This window comes from Oryx dammah, unplaced genomic scaffold (assembly GCF_014754425.2).
Source record: "Oryx dammah isolate SB20612 unplaced genomic scaffold, SCBI_Odam_1.1 HiC_scaffold_29, whole genome shotgun sequence".
NCBI lineage: Eukaryota > Metazoa > Chordata > Mammalia > Artiodactyla > Bovidae > Oryx > Oryx dammah.
The window spans coordinates 52,450,562-52,467,517 of NW_024070213.1; the positions used below are offsets into that span (position 1 = coordinate 52,450,562).

Sequence of the window (16,956 nt, forward strand, 5' to 3'; positions counted from 1 at the left end):
CCTAGACTAAAAATGGCCTTATTTTTGTTTTCTTACTTCCAGATTTTGTACTTCTGCTGCTGATATGAAAATTAGATTATTTACTTCAGATCTTCAAGATAAAAATGAATACAAGGTATGTTGACAAGTTTAATTTGTAAATCTGTTTCAAAACATTTATTATTTTTGCTTTTTTATTGAATTTATCCCAATTTAAAATGACTTTATGGTTGTCTTTGAAATATGTAGTTTAGAATCTCATTTACTCTATGTTAGGCTATAGTAAGGAACTAGGATCATAGTAAGGACTGCAAATTATAAATCTAATATCACTTATTAAAATTAAAATAGTAGGTAAGCACAGAAATGAGAGGGAATTAGAAACTTGGTATAATAGACATGAACACACATAGAGTAAGAGGTGAACTTGAAGGGAACAAGCTCAGTACAATGCAGTGCAAGGCAGGTCTACAAAGTGATTAAAGGCACAGACACAGGAGCCAGAACATCTGGTTTGAAGCCCAGCTATGCCACCTTAATAACAGTATGAGTTTGGTCAAATTCCCAATCTCTTGTTCTTTTCCTTACCTATAAAATGGGATGATCAGAGCATCTGCTTCATGGGATTATGAGCATTGGCTGAGCTAATTCATGTAAAACACTTAGAACAGTGCTTTTTACACAGTAAGCCCTATATGTGAGTTTTCTATTGGTATGATAAATAACCCTGTAAGATAAGTCAGACAGAGAAAGACAAATACTATATGATTGCACTTATGTGAGGAGCTCTTCTTAAAGCTGAACTCATAGAAACAGAAAATAGTATGGTGGTTGTCAGAAGTTGGAGGGTGTAGGAAATGGGGAGACGATGATGGAAGGGTACAGACCTCCAGTTGTAAGAGGAGTAAGTTCGGTCGGGGGGGAGTCTTCTGTATGTCATGATGATCATAGTTAACAATACTGTATTATATCTTGCTAGTGGCTAAAAGACGAGATTTTAAGTTCTCACCACAAAACAAAAATGATAATTTTGTGAGGTGATAGAAGTATTAACTAATCCTATCATGGTAGTCATTTAACTAACCCTGTTTTGGTAATCATTTCATAATGTATGTGTGTATCATTGTGTACTAATCATCATGTTATACACCTTAAACTTACATGGTGTTATATTTCTCGATAAAGTGAGGAGAAATTCATTAAATACCTCTTAGTTTGGATTGAAATTGAATGATGTTTTTTTATAAGAATAGTATTGCCTTCCTGATTTTCTAGTAAATAAAACCTATGAATAATATTATAAAACAAAGGTAAACTATAAACGTAATCATTTAGAAAACAGTAAAAGTTATGCTCTAAGTTATATACAATGGGTTATATACAATTTTACCATAATAAATGCACTGTATATATTAGTTTATTTAAAGCCATATCAGTGAACATCTGAGTGTACAGTGACACATAGAATTTTGACCCATCAAAAGTCAATAGTTATTAACTATTATTGCCAGTTAAAATAAACATTAAATAGTTAATGTGATGTGGCTTATAAAAACTGTGACATAAGCTCTGAAGAAGGACCTGGACTTGTTAAACTTACACCAGAATGTTTGAATGAAAGCCTTTTTTTCTCCCTCATTTCCAAATAGTAAGTAGTACCAAATAGAATCACTTTATTAATCTTAGAACTGAGATCAAATTCAAGTGTCTAGAAGGTGAGTAGGAAGCAAAAACAATATCCATTAAATTATTTAAATATCTGCTATCTGACAGGCCTATTCAGGATTTCAGTTTTAAAGATTTAGACTAATTGGACCTTAACCTGCATGCATAGTCCTCTAACTTACAGCTTCCCGTTTGCTCCTTCTGTGGCCAAAAGAGGGTTTCTGGGTTCTTGTTATAATGGACTTATAATTCTAGCTGTCTAAAGTGCTGGCAGTCACATTGAACAAATAAATAAAAACAGTAGAAGGTGAAGCCCCTGCTATATGTTTATTAGGTAGCAGCCAGTGTACAGAGCAGCAGGTATGAGACAGAAAATCAAAAGGGGACTTTTATTGCAGGGCTCCTAGAAAGTTCTCCTGGCTTTAACTTTTGTATAAGCTTTATGTAATAAGTGAGAAATGAGGTGATTTGAGGACAGGTACAGTTAAAAAAATAAAAACAAAGTGTGTTTTTGCAAGAAATGCATACTAGAAAAGAAAGATCAAGCTAATAACAGTGTGTTGAATGATCAGCTTCTTTCCAAAATAAACCTTCCAAAAAAGTGGGTGTATAAATCATGCTTTAAAAATTGCAGATTACTTAGGAAATATTTATAGAAAAGAGAAGCATGCAGTGAAGTAAAAATATTAGGTCGAAATATTGTAGATTCTTGTGTTCTTACTAACTTTTCCCCTGATGTCAGGTTTTAGAGGGCCATTCAGATTTCATTAATGGTTTGGTATTTGATCCCAGAGAAGGCCAAGAAATTGCAAGTGTGAGTGATGATCATACATGCAGGTATGTTGCTTACGTTACAACAAAAGTTTTGAATTTTCATCTTATGTTAATGAGAATTACATTTTAAAAATTAAAGAAAATGTAAATTTCTACATATATTCCACAAAATGTTATAAAAGAAGCATACTTTATTTAAAGTGTAAGTATGGTACCAACAGGAGTTTCAAAACCAGTAAGTTGAATTCTCATCTCAGTTAATGGAAAATTCCCTAACTAGCTCTTGGGTGCCTCTCTCCCTCTTATTTTAGGTTTGTACATTTATGAAATCTAAGTATATATCAGGTCAAACATTGAACAGAATCAGTAGGATAATAAAAAGCATTTGCCATTCTGTGAAGTCATTTCACAGATTCTATCTGGTAAGTTAATGTTTAATAATGAACTGAGAATCTCATTTGCTAAAGCAAGACTCATGGGGAATTTAGTGTTTTGACAAAGTCAAAAGTCTCTTTCTAAAGCTTTTCTGTAGATACTCAATATAGTACATTTCAATATTATATTCTTCCACCTTACCACCCCCACCCCTCACCCCCGCCTAGATTGAACAGATGAGGTAGCTATAACATTTTACTAGTACCTAAAGCTGGAGAATATCACAAGTAAAGAACAAGATGAAGACCAAGTGTAGGAGGTGGAAATAAGCTAAGGAATCAGAAGTAAAGCAGTCATTAGAGAAATGCCAGTTGCCTCGTTAGCTTTAACAGTGCTGTGACCAAACTGAACCACACACACACACACACAAAGAAAACAAAAACCACTGCTCTGCTATTTTGCATAGTTTTAATGTTTGATAAAGCTATGACAAAATTGCTAGTATTTACAAATAGTTGTACAAATATAAAACTACTAAGTATGTGTCCTTTCACATTGGAAGTAAAGCCACTAACTTCTTTTTAAATTTTAATCTTCTCAGTAGCTCTTTTTAAAGTTATAGAGTCATAGGCCATTATTTTTTATGTACTGGCTGTTAAGATTTTCATGTTAGAGACATAAAAGATTTACATGACATTAAGATAATAAAGTCCCAAGTGTTAAAAAACCGAGTTTGTATAGAGACGGAAGAGTTAGTGGGACCATTTTTTAATGTAAAGCTTAAATCACTAGAAAGAAATAATGACACTTTAGTTCTCTAACACATGGAGTTTCCTAATCACAGCATTTGGAATAATGAAATCTTTGAGGGGGGAAAATGAGTGTCTTTGCAAGCCAAGGAATATCCTGTTAATAGTGAATACCCCCCAGAGACCTGGGATGACATTCAGAGGTCTGTGATTTTTTATTTCTTGTAGGAGACTTTGGGATTTTTGTAGAATAGTAAAATTGTCCTAAAATTTGGGGGAGTAGCAGAGGGTTGCCACCTTTTTATTTTATCAAGTGATAAGAATTTTTTAAAAGTCTACTACCTTCTATTATTATCATTTTATTTAAAAAAAATCATTATTACTCTAAATAGGAGAAAGGATTTAACTTCAAAATGAGTCCTTTAATTTGAATCAGTTTAACTTAAAATTTATTATATTGCTCCTAATTGTCTTACTTTGCTAGCCTGTGGTTGATGGTGTTACTGTTCAGTAAATACTTACTCTCCCGTCCATGCTCCTGTGGACAGAGAGTTTGCTTGCTCTGTTGACTTTAGCCATGAGACTTGTTGAAGCCAGTGTAATGTTAGCAGATGTGACTCAAGCGGACACTTTAAATGTTTTACCTGGTTTGTCTTGACCTGCTATCCTCTGTCTTCTCCTGTAAGATAAACATGTCCTGGATAGCTACCGGCCCCAGAGTGAGAAATACATTAAGCAGACATGGACCCATCTGGCATTATGAAATAGAGCGTCCCCAGACCCATAAGCAAGAAATACGTGCCTATTTTTGTAAGTCTGAGATACTTGAGGTTGATAATATCATTGCAGCAGTGGCTGGGGAGCTAACTGTAGTATTTATCAGCTTAATTTGCCAACCAGAGGGACAATTCTGATTGGCTTTCAAAGTCAAACCTCTTGGACTAAAAGCTAAACAATACAGATAAGATCTTTAAAAGAAACAGAAGATGTAGCTAAATCAAGAAGTTTAAGAAAGAGTAGTAACATAGAAAGTAGGAATTCTGAGGGGACAAACTACAATAGGAAAATGTTTCAGTACAACTGTCGTCATTAACTCAAAGTATACATTACCCAGTTACAAATAAAGACACCAGCCAAATGGCAGCTCTGCAATTTGGGTAGAAGATAGAGCCAAATATATCCCAGGAATCATTCCTGTCATTGTACTAAAGTGATGTCTACTGGAGTCTGGATCTGTGTATGTTGGTGATATAGGTACCTTAGTGAAATCTTGTGCCATCATATTCAAAACCTGTGTCATCTTGGATTTAGAATTGTATGCCAGTGATACTATGCTTTTAAAGAACATGCTAAATAGAATAACTAGATCAATAAAGAAGTAGAGGATTTTAACATTTTAAACCAGCTGTACCTAACCGACCTATATAAAACATCCATACACTCCCAACATCAGCCAAATGTACATTCTTCTCAAATGCACCTGGAACACATTAAAATAAACCATCTATTAGTCCTCAAAGTTAGTTTTTTAATCACACAAGGTATCTTCTTTAATCACAGTGTAATGAACTAAAAGCCTTTAACAGAAGGAAAAGCTACAGGTACATGGAAAGTAAACAACACACTCTCGTTAAACAGCCAATAAGTAAAAAAGGAAATCACAAAGGAAATTAGATTTCACTTTGAGATGAGTGAAGATGAAAACATAGCATCCAGAATTTATAGGATGCAGTAAAAGCAGTGCTCAGAGGGAAATTTATAGCTGTGAACACTAACATTAAAAAGAAGAACTCAAATAACCTAAATTGATACCTTACAAAGCTTAAAAAGAAGAAACCCAAAACTAACAGAAGTAAGGAAATAAGAAAGATTAAACAAAGATTAACAAAATAGGGAATGGAAAATAATAGAATCAATGACATCAAAAGAGGTTCTTTGAAAAGATATAACAAAATTAGCAAACCTTTAGCTAGACAAACAAAGGGAGAATACTACAAGTGGTAAAAATCAGAAAAAGTGGGAACATTACTACTAACCTTACAGAAATAAAAAGGATTATAAGAGAATACTATGAATAGTTATATGCCAACAAATCAGATAACCTAGGTGTCATGGACAAATTCTTAGAAACACAAAACTGCCAAAACTCAAGAAAAAAAATAGAAAATCTGAATAGACCTATAAAAAATAAAGAAACTGAATCAGTAATCAAAAATTTCTCAACTAAGAAAGCTCAGGACAAGATTCTTCACTGGTAAATTCTGCCAAACATTTAAGGAAGAATTAAGACCTGTCTCTCAAATGCTTACAGAAAGTAGAATAGGAGGAAACACTTTCTGACTCATTCTATGAGGCCATCATTATCCTGATAACCAAAACCAGACAAAGACTTCACAAAAAAGAACTGCACACCAGTATTCCTTACAAATATAGATGCAAAATCCTCAATAATATCCAGCTAAAACTAGAAAACTCTTAGAAGAAGAAAACAGGGACAAAGCTTTAGGGTTTGGGATTTGGTAATGGTTTCTTAATTATGACACAAAAAAGCACATCTATTAAAAATAAATAAATTGGGCTTCATCAGAATTTATAACTTTTGAATACCAGAGGACCCTGTTAAGGGAGTGAAAAGATATTCCACTGAATGGGAAAATGTATTTGCAAATTATATATCTGATAAGAGTGTCATCCAAGATATACAAGAAACTCTTCTAATTCAATTATAAAGAGACAAACAACCCAATTTAGAAAAAAAAATATGCAAAATACATGAATAGACGATTCTCCTGAGAAGATACATAAATTGCTGACAAGCACATGAAAAGATGCTGAATGTTATTAGGGAAATGAAAATCAAAGTAAACTACCACTGAGCACTAAGATAACTATAAACACAAAGGAAAAAGCAAGTGTTGGCAAGAATATGAAGAAACTGAAACCCTCATACTTTGCTGGTAGGAATGTAAAATGGTGTAGCCATCATGGAATAGAGTTCAGCAGTTCCTCAAAATGTTAAACATGTAACCCATCATTTCCAATCCTTGGTATAGACCCAAGAGAATTAAAAACAGGTGTTCATTCAAATGAAAACTTACAGAGGAATGTTAGCAGCACTATTTACAATAGCTAAAAGGTGGAGGCAACCCAGATATCCATCAGTAAATGAATGGACAAATAAATGTATATCCATACATGGGCTTCCCTGGTGGCACAGATGGTAAAGAATCCACCTGTAATGCAAGAGACTTGGGTTCGATCCTCTGGGTTGGGAAGATCCCATGGAGGAGAGTATGGCAACCCACTCCGATATTCTTGTCTGGAGAATCCCCATGGACAGAGGAGCCTGGCAGGCTACAGTCCATGGGGTCACAAAGAGTTGGACACGACTGAGCGACTAAGCACAGATATCCACACAATGAAATACTATTCACCTGTAAACAAAAATGAATATAGATACATGCTACATCATAGATGAAACTTGAAAACACTATGTTAAGTGAAAGTAGTCAGAGATAAAATACTCTGTGTTTCCGTTAGGTAAATTCTCCAGAAGCAGCAGATGGATAGACAAAACAGATTAGTGGTAGCCAGGAAGTTGGAGGACCAGACATAGGAGTGACTGCTTAATGGGTACAGTGTTTCCTTTTGGGATTATGAAAATGTTCTAGAACTAGATAGTGGTGGTGGTTGCACAACATTGTGAATGTGCTAAGTGCTCCTGAACTATACACTTTAAAACGATTTAAATGGTGAATAAAAATTTTTAAATACTAAGCTTTATTATGTAATCCTACAATATGAAACAGTGCTACAAGATTGATTCTTCACGTTTTGTACTATAAAGAGTAGAAAGAATGTTTCTCTCTGCAACTCAAAAAAAAATTCTTTTACATACACTGTTGATCTATGCATATCTTCAGATGTTTGACTTTGACGTTTTCAAGGAGACACAATATTATAATCAGGTAAGAGATTTGTGTCCTTAGGGATACCATTTCAAAACACTCTATCCCTTCAAGAGGTTCATAAAACTTAACCTATTTTATTGAAAATACCTAAATTCTGAGTCAGAATGAAGATAGTCTCATTTGTACTAATGTCTCAGTCTATCCATTAAAAGTTGTGACTTGTTTGTCTCTTAATACAGAGAATGAATGTATAGAGAATAAATATGTAGACTAGTTCATCCAGACAGCAAATGTCAAGTATCTACTATGTGCCAGGCACTGTGCTAGGTTCTTGGTAATCACCGATATATTTTTAAACCTGTAAATAATCATTTCAGAACCATTTTAAGCTTCTCTAAGACTCACACAGGTGTTTTATTTCCTGTAAATGAATTATAATAAAAATAATATTGCTAAATATTTTATGGAGTACTTTACTGCATACTAACCAACACTGAGTGCCTTACCTATGTAAGTTTAATTTTTTAAATACTATTTTTTAAATTACCTATGTAATTTTAATTTTTACAACACGTCTGAGATAGGTTCTATTTTTACCCTCCTTTTATAAGATGGGGATACAGGACATAGAGAGGCTAATAATTTGTGGAAAGGGACATAGCTATTAAGAAGAGGAACTCAAATATCAGGCAGTCGGACTCTAGTACCTGCACTCTTAATTCATTCACCCTTCTCAGTGGCAATTTTCAAATTCATCCTGTGAGAAGATAGTATTTGTATCTAATATTTTAGATATTTCTTACTAATGTGCATTCTGTAATATGACTTTTTATTTAAGATTTCATCTAGTTTTAATATTCTGTAATATCTGCAAGTTCTTAAGAAAATTGAGTTCTCATTTAACAGTTCTTTATCTGTCCCAATACTACCTTTTTGTAAACATTTTCTAAAGTGTACTATACAATTTGGGGGGGGGAGGGCGGTCCTAAGATGGCAGAAGAATAGGATGGGGAGACCACTTTCTCCCCCATAAATTCATCAAAAGAACATTTGAACACTGAGTAAATTCCACAAACAACTTCTGAATGGTAGCAGAGGACATCAGGCACCCAGAAAAGCAGCCCATTGTCTTCGAAAGGAGGTAGGAAAAAGTATAAAAGATAAAGAGACAAAAGAGGTAGGGACAGAGATCCATCCCAGGAAGGGAGTCTTAAAAAAGAGAGGTTTCCAAACACCAGGAAACACTCTCACTGGCGAGTCTGTGGCGAGCCTTGGAACCTCAGAGGGCAACATAACCGGGAGAAAAAATAAATAAATAATTTAAAAATCCACAGATTAAGTGCCCAACAGTAACTCCCAGCAGAGAAGCAGTGCAGATTCCCGCATCCTCCACTAGCAAACCGGGCCTGGGCAGAGAGGCACGGGCTGCATTGCTTAAAGGAAGGACCTCCCTGAATGCCCCGAGGGCAATCTGAAGGAACTAACTTGAGATAGCAAACCAGACTTCTGGATAGCTACCCTGTGAAAAGCCCTAACCTAAAAAACTGCCAGGCCCGATCACCAAACAAAGGATTGATTAGAGCTAGCTGGCTGCAGACAGACCCATCCCCCACTGGAGACAGGCAGGCTAGGGCAGCCAGAGCCGGAAGGGGTTAGTCGTGCACCAGAGAGGCATCATCTACCAAACTGCAAGCAGGCTTCGTTGCTAACCAAGACTTCTTGGGATTCTGGAAAGTCAACATCCGCCTGAGAAGGTGCGGTGGCTGTACACCCAGAAAACTGAGTGGCAGGGATGGGGGAGGCGATAAGTCACAGCAACTGCGCTCACCAAACACCTGGTCACCTGAGCTACTTGGACCTGGAAGGGGGACAAAACGCAGGCCCAACCAAGTCTGCGCCATTGTGGAGTACCCGAGTGCCTGAACCTAAGCGGCTTGGGCCTGGGAAATGCATACAACCCAGGACCAGCCTCAGACAGTTCCTGGCAGAGCAACCTAGAACCTAAGCAGTGTAGACAGGAAAACACACGCCGTGAGCAGCGGCAAACCCAGTGTAGCCGAGACACTGGGAGCACTCCCCACAGACGCCAGTGTTATTTGTTTGCAGTGTTCCTCCCTCCCCACAGCACGACTGAACAAGTGAGCCTAAAAAAGTGTCCACCACCACCCCCTTGTATCAGGGTGGAAATTAGACACTGAAGAGACCAGCAAACAGAAGAAACTAAAACAGAGGGAACCGCCTTGGAAGTGACAGTTGGAGAAGTCTTGAGGCTACTGTAAGAATAAGACTGAAAACCAGAGGCAGGAGGCTTAAGTCCAAATCCTGAGAACACCAGAGAACTCCTGACTCCAGGGAACATTAATCCACAAGAGCTCATCCAAAAGCCACCATACCTACACTGAAACCAAGCTCCATCGAAGGGCCAACAAGCTCCAGAGCAAGACATAGCACACAAATACTCCAGCAACACAGGAACATAGCCCTGAGGTTCAATTTACAGGCTCTCCAAAGTCACTCAAAATCCACTGACATTTCATAACTCAGTACTGGAAACTTCACTGCACTCCAGAGAGAAGAAATCCAGCTCCACCCACCAGAACACAGACACAAGCTTCTCTAACCAGGAAACCTTGACAAGCCACCTGTCCAACCCCACCCACAGCGAGGAAACTCCACAATAAAGAGAATTCCACAAACTGCCAGAATACGGAAAGGCCACCCCAAACACAGCAATATAAAAAAGATGAAGAAGCAGAGAAATACCCAGCAGGTAAAGGAACAGGATAAACAAAAGAGAAAAGAGATAGGGAAACTACCTGATAAAGAATTCCAAATAATGATAGTGAAAATGATCCAAAATCTTGAAAACAAAATGGAGTTACAGATAAATAAGCTGGAGACAAGGATTCAGAAGATGCAAGAAAGGTTTAACAAGGACTTAGAAGAAATAAAAAAGAGTCAGTCAATAATGAATAATGCAATAAATGAGATCAAAAACACTCTGGAGGGAACCCACAGTAGAATAATGGAGGCAGAAGATAGGATAAGTGAGGTAGAAGACAGAATGCTAGAAATAAATGAAACAGGAAAAAAGAAAAACGAATTAAAACAAATGACAATCTCAGAGACCTCTGGGACAATGTTAAATGCCCCAACATTCGAATCATAGGAGTCCCAGAAGAAGACAAAAGAAAGACCGTGAGACAATACTTGAGGAGATAATAGTTGAAAACTTCCTTACAGTGGGGAAGGAAATAGCCACCCAAGTCCAAGAAACCCAGAGAGTCCCAAACAAGATAAACCCAAGGCGAATCACCCCAAGACACATATTAATCAAATTAACAAAGATCAAACACAACAAATATTAACAGCAGCAAGGGAAAAATAACAAATAATGCACAAGGGGATTCACATAAGGATAACAGCTGATCTTTCAACAGAAAATCTACAGGCCAGGAGGGAATGGCAGGACATACTTAAAGTGATGAAAATAACCTACAGCCCAGATTACTGTACCCAGCAAGGATCTCACTCAAATATGAAGGAGAAATCAAAACCTTTACAGACAAGTAAGAGCTGAGAGAATTCAGCACCACCAAAACAGCTCTCCAACAAATGCTAAAGGATCTTCTCTAGACAGGAAACACAGAAAGGGTGTATAAAGTCGAACCCAAAACAACAAAGTAAATGGCAACGGGATCATACTTATCAATAATTACCTTAAGTGTAAATGGATTGAATGCCCCAACCAAAAGACAAAGACTGGCTGAATGGATACAAAAACAAGACCCCTGTATATATTGTCTACAACAGACCCACCACAAAACAAGGGAAACATACAGACCGAAAGTGAAGGGCTGGAAAAAGATATTCCATGCAAATAGAGACCAAAAGAAAGCAGCAGTAGCAATACTCATATCAGATAAAATAGACTTTAAAACAAGGGCTGTGAAAAGAGACAAAGAAGGACACTACATAATGATCAAAGGATCAATTCAAGAAGATATAACAACTATAAATATATATGCACCCAACATAGGAGCACCGCAATATTTAAGACAAATGATAACAAGTATGAAAGGGGAAATTATCAATAACACAATAATAGTGAGAGACTTTAATACCCCACTCACACCTATGGATAGATCAACTAAACAGAAAATTAACAAAGAAACACACACTTTAAATGATACAATAGACCAGTTACACCTAATTGATATCTATGGGACTTTTCACCCCAAAACAATGAATTTCACCTTTTTCTCAAGCACACACGGAACCTTCTCCAGAATAGATCACATCCTGGGCTATAAATACAGCCTTGGTAAATTCAAAAAAATTGAAATCATTCCAAGCATCTTTTCTGACCACAATGCAGTAAGATTAGATGTCAATTACAGGAGAAAAACTATTAAAAATTCCAACATATGGAGGCTGAACAACACAGTGCTGAATAACCAACAAAAAACAGAAGAAATCAAAAAAGAAATCAAAATCTGCATAGAAACGAACGAAAATGAAAACACAACAACCCAAAACCTGCGGGACACTGTAAAAGCAGTACTAAGGGGAAGGTTCATAGCAATACAGGCTTACCTCAAGAAGCAAGAAAAAAATCAAATAAATAACCTAACTGTACACCTAAAGCAACTAGAAAAGGAAGAAATGAAGGACCCCGGGGTTAGTAGAAGGAAAGAAATCTTAAAAATTAGGGCAGCTGCTGCTGCTGCTGAGTAGCTTCAGTAGTGTCTGACTCTGCAACCCCATAGACGGCAGCCCACCAGACTCCCCCCGTCCCTGGGATTCTCCAGGCAAGAGTACTGGAGTGGAGTGCCATCGCCTTCTCTGAAAATTAGGGCAGAAATAAATGCAAAAGAAACAAAAGAGACCATAGCAAAAATCAACAAAGCCAAAAGCTTATTCTTTGAGAAGATAAGTAAAATTGGCAAACCATTAGCCAGACTTATCAAGAAACAAAGGGAGAAAAACGGAATCAATAAAATTAGAAATGAAAATGGAGAGATAACAGACAACACAGAAATACAAAGGATCATAAGAAACTACTATCAGCAATTATATGCCAATAAAATGGACAGCTTGTAAGAAATGGACAAATTCTTAGAAAACTATAACTTTCCAAAACTGAACCAGGAAGAAATAGAAAATGTTCGACCCATCACAAGCACGGAAATTGAAATTGTAGTCAGAAATCGTCCAGCAAACAAAAGCCCAGGTCCAGACGGCTTCACATCTGAATTCTACCAGAAATTTAGAGAAGAGCTAACAACTGTCCTACTCAAACTTCCAGAAAATTGCAGAGGAAGGTAAACTTCCAAACTCACTCCATGAGGCCACCATCACCCCCCCCCAAAAAAAAAAACTACAGGCCAATATCACTGATGAACATAGATGTAAAAATCCTTAACAAAATTCTAGCAATTAGAATCCAACAACACATTAAAAAGATATTACATCATGACCAAGTAGGCTTTATCCCAGGGATGCAAGGATTCTTTAATATCCGTAAATCAATCAATGTAAAACACCACATTAACAAATAGAAAGATAAAAACCATAAGATTATCTCAATAGATGCAGAGAAAGCCTTTGACAAAATTCAACATCCATTTATGATAAAAACTCTCCAGAAAGCAGGAATAGAAGGAACATACCCCAACATAATAAAAGCTATATATGAGAAACCCACAGCAAACATTATCCTCAATGGTGAAAAATTGAAAGCATTTCCCCTAAAGTCAGGAACAAGACAGGGGTGCCCACTTTTACCACTACTATTCAACATACTTTTGGAAGTTTGGCCACAGCAATCAGAGCAGAAAAAGAAATAAAAGGAATCCACGTTGGAAAAGAAGTAAAACTCTCACTGTTTGCAGATGACATGATCCTCTACGTAGAAAACCCTAAAGACTCCACCAGAAAATTACTAGAGCTAATCAATGAATATAGTAAAGTTGCAGGAGATAAAATCAACACACAGAAATCTCTTGCATTCCTGTACACTAATAATGAGAAAATAGAAAGAGAAATTAAGGACAATTCCATTCACCATTGCAACAAAAAGAATAAAATACTTGGGAATATATCTACCTAAAGAAACAAAATACCTATATATAGAAAACTATAAAACACTGCTGAAAGAAATCAAAGAGGACACTAATAGATGGAGAAATATACTGTGTTCATGGATCAGAAGAATCAATATAGTAAAAATGAGTATACTACCCAAAGCAATCTGTAGATTCAGTGCAATCCTTATCAAGCTACCAACGGTATTTTTCACAGAACTAGAACAAATAATTTCACAATTTGTATGGAAATACAAAAAACCTCGAATAGCCAAAGCAGTCTTGAGAAAGAAGAATGGAACTGGAGGAATCAACATGCCTGACTTCAGGCTCTACTACAAAGCCACAGTCATCAAGACAGTGTGGTACTGGCACAAAGACAGAAATCTAGATCAGTGGAACAAAATAGAAAGCCCAGAGATAAATCCACGCACCTATGGACACCTTATCTTTGACAAAGGAGGCAAGAATATACAATAGAGAAAAGACAATCTCCTTAATAAGTGGTGCTGGGTAATCTGGTCAGGCACTTGTAAAAGAATGAAATGAGAACACTTTCTAACACCATACACAAAAATAAACTCAAAATGGATTAAAGCTCTAAATGTAAGATCAGAAACTATAAAACTCCTAGAGGAGAACATAGGCAAAACACTCTCTGACATAAATCACAGCAGGATCCTCTATGACCCACCTCCCAGAATATTGGAAATAAAAGCAAAAATAAACGGGACCTAATTAACATTAAAAGCTTCTGCACACCAAAGGAAACTATAAGCAAGGTGAAAAGACAGCCTTCAGAATGGGAGAAAATAATAGCCAATGAAGCAACTGACAAAGAATTAATCTCAGAAATACACAAGCAACTCCTGCAGCTCAATTCCAGAAAAGTAAACAACCCAATCAAAAAAATGGGTCAAAGAACTAAACAGACATTTCTCCAGAGAAGACATACGGATGGCTAACCAACACATGAAAAGATTCTCAACCTCACTCATTATCAGAGAAATGCAAATCAAAACCACAATGAGGTACCATTTCACCCCAGTCAGAATGGCTGCTATTCAAAAGTCTACAAGCAATAAATGCTGGAGAGGGTGTGGAGAAAAGGGAACCTTCTTACACTGTTGGTGGGAATGCAAACTAGTATAGCCACTATGGAGAACAATGTGGAGATTCCTTAAAAAACTGGAAATAGAGCTGCCGTACGACCCAGCAATCCCACTGCTGGGCATACACACCAAGGAAACCAGAATTGAAAGAGACACGTGTACCCCAGTGTTCATCACAGCACTGTTTATAATAGCCAGGACGTGGAAGCAACCTAGATGTCCATCAGCAGATGAATGGATAAGAAAGCTTTGGTAGCCCCGGGGGCGGGGCCTCCTCCGCCTCCTCAGCTCGGGGCAGAGCAGTGATGGTGGCTGCCAACGGAGTTGGGAGATTGAGCAGGGCAGGGAGCCCAGTCAGTTGGAGCTGCCGCAGCCTCCTCAGCCCCATCCTCCTCCGCCGCCTCCCCAGCCGCCACAGGAAGAGGCTGCGGCAGCAGCGTCCCCTATGGACAACTGGTTCCTGAGTCTGGACTTGCCCACCTATGTCCTGTACAGGTTCAGAGCAGAATGGGCTGAAATAGATCCAATGCTGCAGAATGATGGCCCCAATCCAGTGGTCAAGATCATCTATAGTGAGAAATTTCAGGACATCTGTGATTATTTCCGGGCTGTCCTGCAGCGTGACAAGAGAAGTGAGCAGGCTTTTAAATTAACCAGAGATGGTATTGAGTTAAATGCAGCCAATTACACAGTGTGGCATGTCCAGAGAGTACTCTTAAAGTCACTTCAGAAGGATCTACATGAGGAAATGAACTACATCTTGGCAATAATTGAGGAGCAGCCCCAAAACAATCAAGTTTGGCATCATAGGCGAGTGCTGGTGGAATGGCTGAGAGACCCATCACAGGAGCTTGAGTTTATTGCAGATATTCTTAATCAGGATGCAAAGAATTATGCCTGGCAACACCGACAATGGGTTATTCAGGAATTTAAACTTTGAGATAATGAACTGCAATATGTAGACCAACTTCTTAAAGAGGATGTGAGAAATAACTCTGTCTAGAACCAAAGATATTTCATAATTTCTAACACTACGGGCTGTAACGATCATGCTATATTGGAGAGAGAAGTCCAGTACAATCTGGAAATGATCAAACTAGTCCCACATAATGAAAGTGCGTGGAATTATTTGAAAGGGATTTTGCAGGATCATGGTCTTTCCAAATATCCCAATCTGTTAAATCAATTACTTGATTTACAACCAAGTCACAGCTCTCCCTACCTAATTGCCTTTCTCGTGGATATCTATGACGACATGCTAGAAAACCAGTGTGACAGCAAGGAGGACATTCTTAATAAAGCATTTGAGGCTTTAAAAAAAAAAAAGCTTTGGTACATATACACAATGGAGTATTACTCAACCATTTAAAAGAATACATTTGAATCACTTCTAATGAGGTAGATGAAACTGGAGCCTATTATACAGAGTGAAGTAAGCCAGAAAGAGAAACACCAATACAGTATACTAACACATATGTATGGAATTTAGAAAGATAGTAACAATAACCCTGTATGCGAGACAACAAAAGAGACACAGATGTATAGAACAATCTTTTGGACTCTGTGGGAGAGGGCGAGAGTGGGATGATTTGGGAGGATGGCATTGAAACATGTATATTATCATATGTGAAACGAATCGCCAGTCCAGGTTCGATGCATGATATAGGATGCTCGGGGCTGGTGCACTGGGATGACCCAGAGGCATGGTATAGGGAGGGAGGTGAGAGGGGGGTTCAGGATGGGGAACGCATGTACACCAGTGGCAGATTCATGTCAATGTATGGCAAAACCAATACAATATTGTAAAGGAAAAAAAAAAGAATGAGAAAAAAAAAGTGTACAATTTTGAATGAACCTCATAGAAAATATAACCTATCAAAATATATAATGATAAAAATATTGTGATTGTACCACATTTCTATAAAATATTAATATTTTAATATTATATAGTAAAATGTTTTAATTATATTACACATATCTATAAAAAAGCAAGTAGTTACAGAATAGCAGTACAGTGTATATATGTTCAGACAAGACCACATAAGAAGATATAGTAAAATGTAGTCTTTTCACTCTTTACAAGGAATAAATTTGAGTATTGGAAAAATAAGATAACAGGAAAATGTAAGGCAGAGGCAAAGCTGCCAAGCTGCGCAATTCCAGGGCTATGGCTTACAGAGTACAATGTAAATAGTGCCATCTGGAGTTCTACAATGTCATAACCTTGAGCAGAACTTGGTATTAGACTAAAAACTGAAGTCCGTAGTAATTTAAAAAAAAAATTATACTATGGGAAGTGAAAGAG

At 37.2% G+C, this 16,956-nt stretch overlaps 2 protein-coding genes across 3 annotated transcripts in view; both read left to right on the plus strand.

Annotated features, from left to right (window-relative positions):
• The window catches only part of NUP37 (nucleoporin 37), a 52,124-nt gene that overhangs the window by 14,596 nt on the left and 20,572 nt on the right, over window positions 1-16,956 (plus strand). For both annotated transcript variants that reach the window (XR_005719925.1, XM_040234862.1), the window contains exons 4-5: window positions 43-115; window positions 2,387-2,481. Coding sequence is in view for 1 of the 2 variants with exons in the window: in XM_040234862.1 (XP_040090796.1) it covers window positions 43-115; window positions 2,387-2,481 (168 nt within the window). In the remaining variant the exon portion in view is untranslated. The remainder of the gene's footprint in view (window positions 1-42; window positions 116-2,386; window positions 2,482-16,956) is intronic.
• LOC120858665 (protein farnesyltransferase/geranylgeranyltransferase type-1 subunit alpha-like) lies at window positions 14,865-16,029 on the plus strand. The gene has a single exon (XM_040234863.1). It carries the CDS (start codon window positions 15,097-15,099, stop codon window positions 15,589-15,591), a length of 495 nt encoding a protein of 164 aa, XP_040090797.1. The 5' UTR covers window positions 14,865-15,096; the 3' UTR covers window positions 15,592-16,029.

Excerpts from the sequence above, each read along its gene's own strand:
- LOC120858665 (XM_040234863.1), top strand. The coding sequence starts at position 15,097 with ATGGACAACTGGTTCCTGAGTCTGGACTTGCCCACCTATGTCCTGTAC.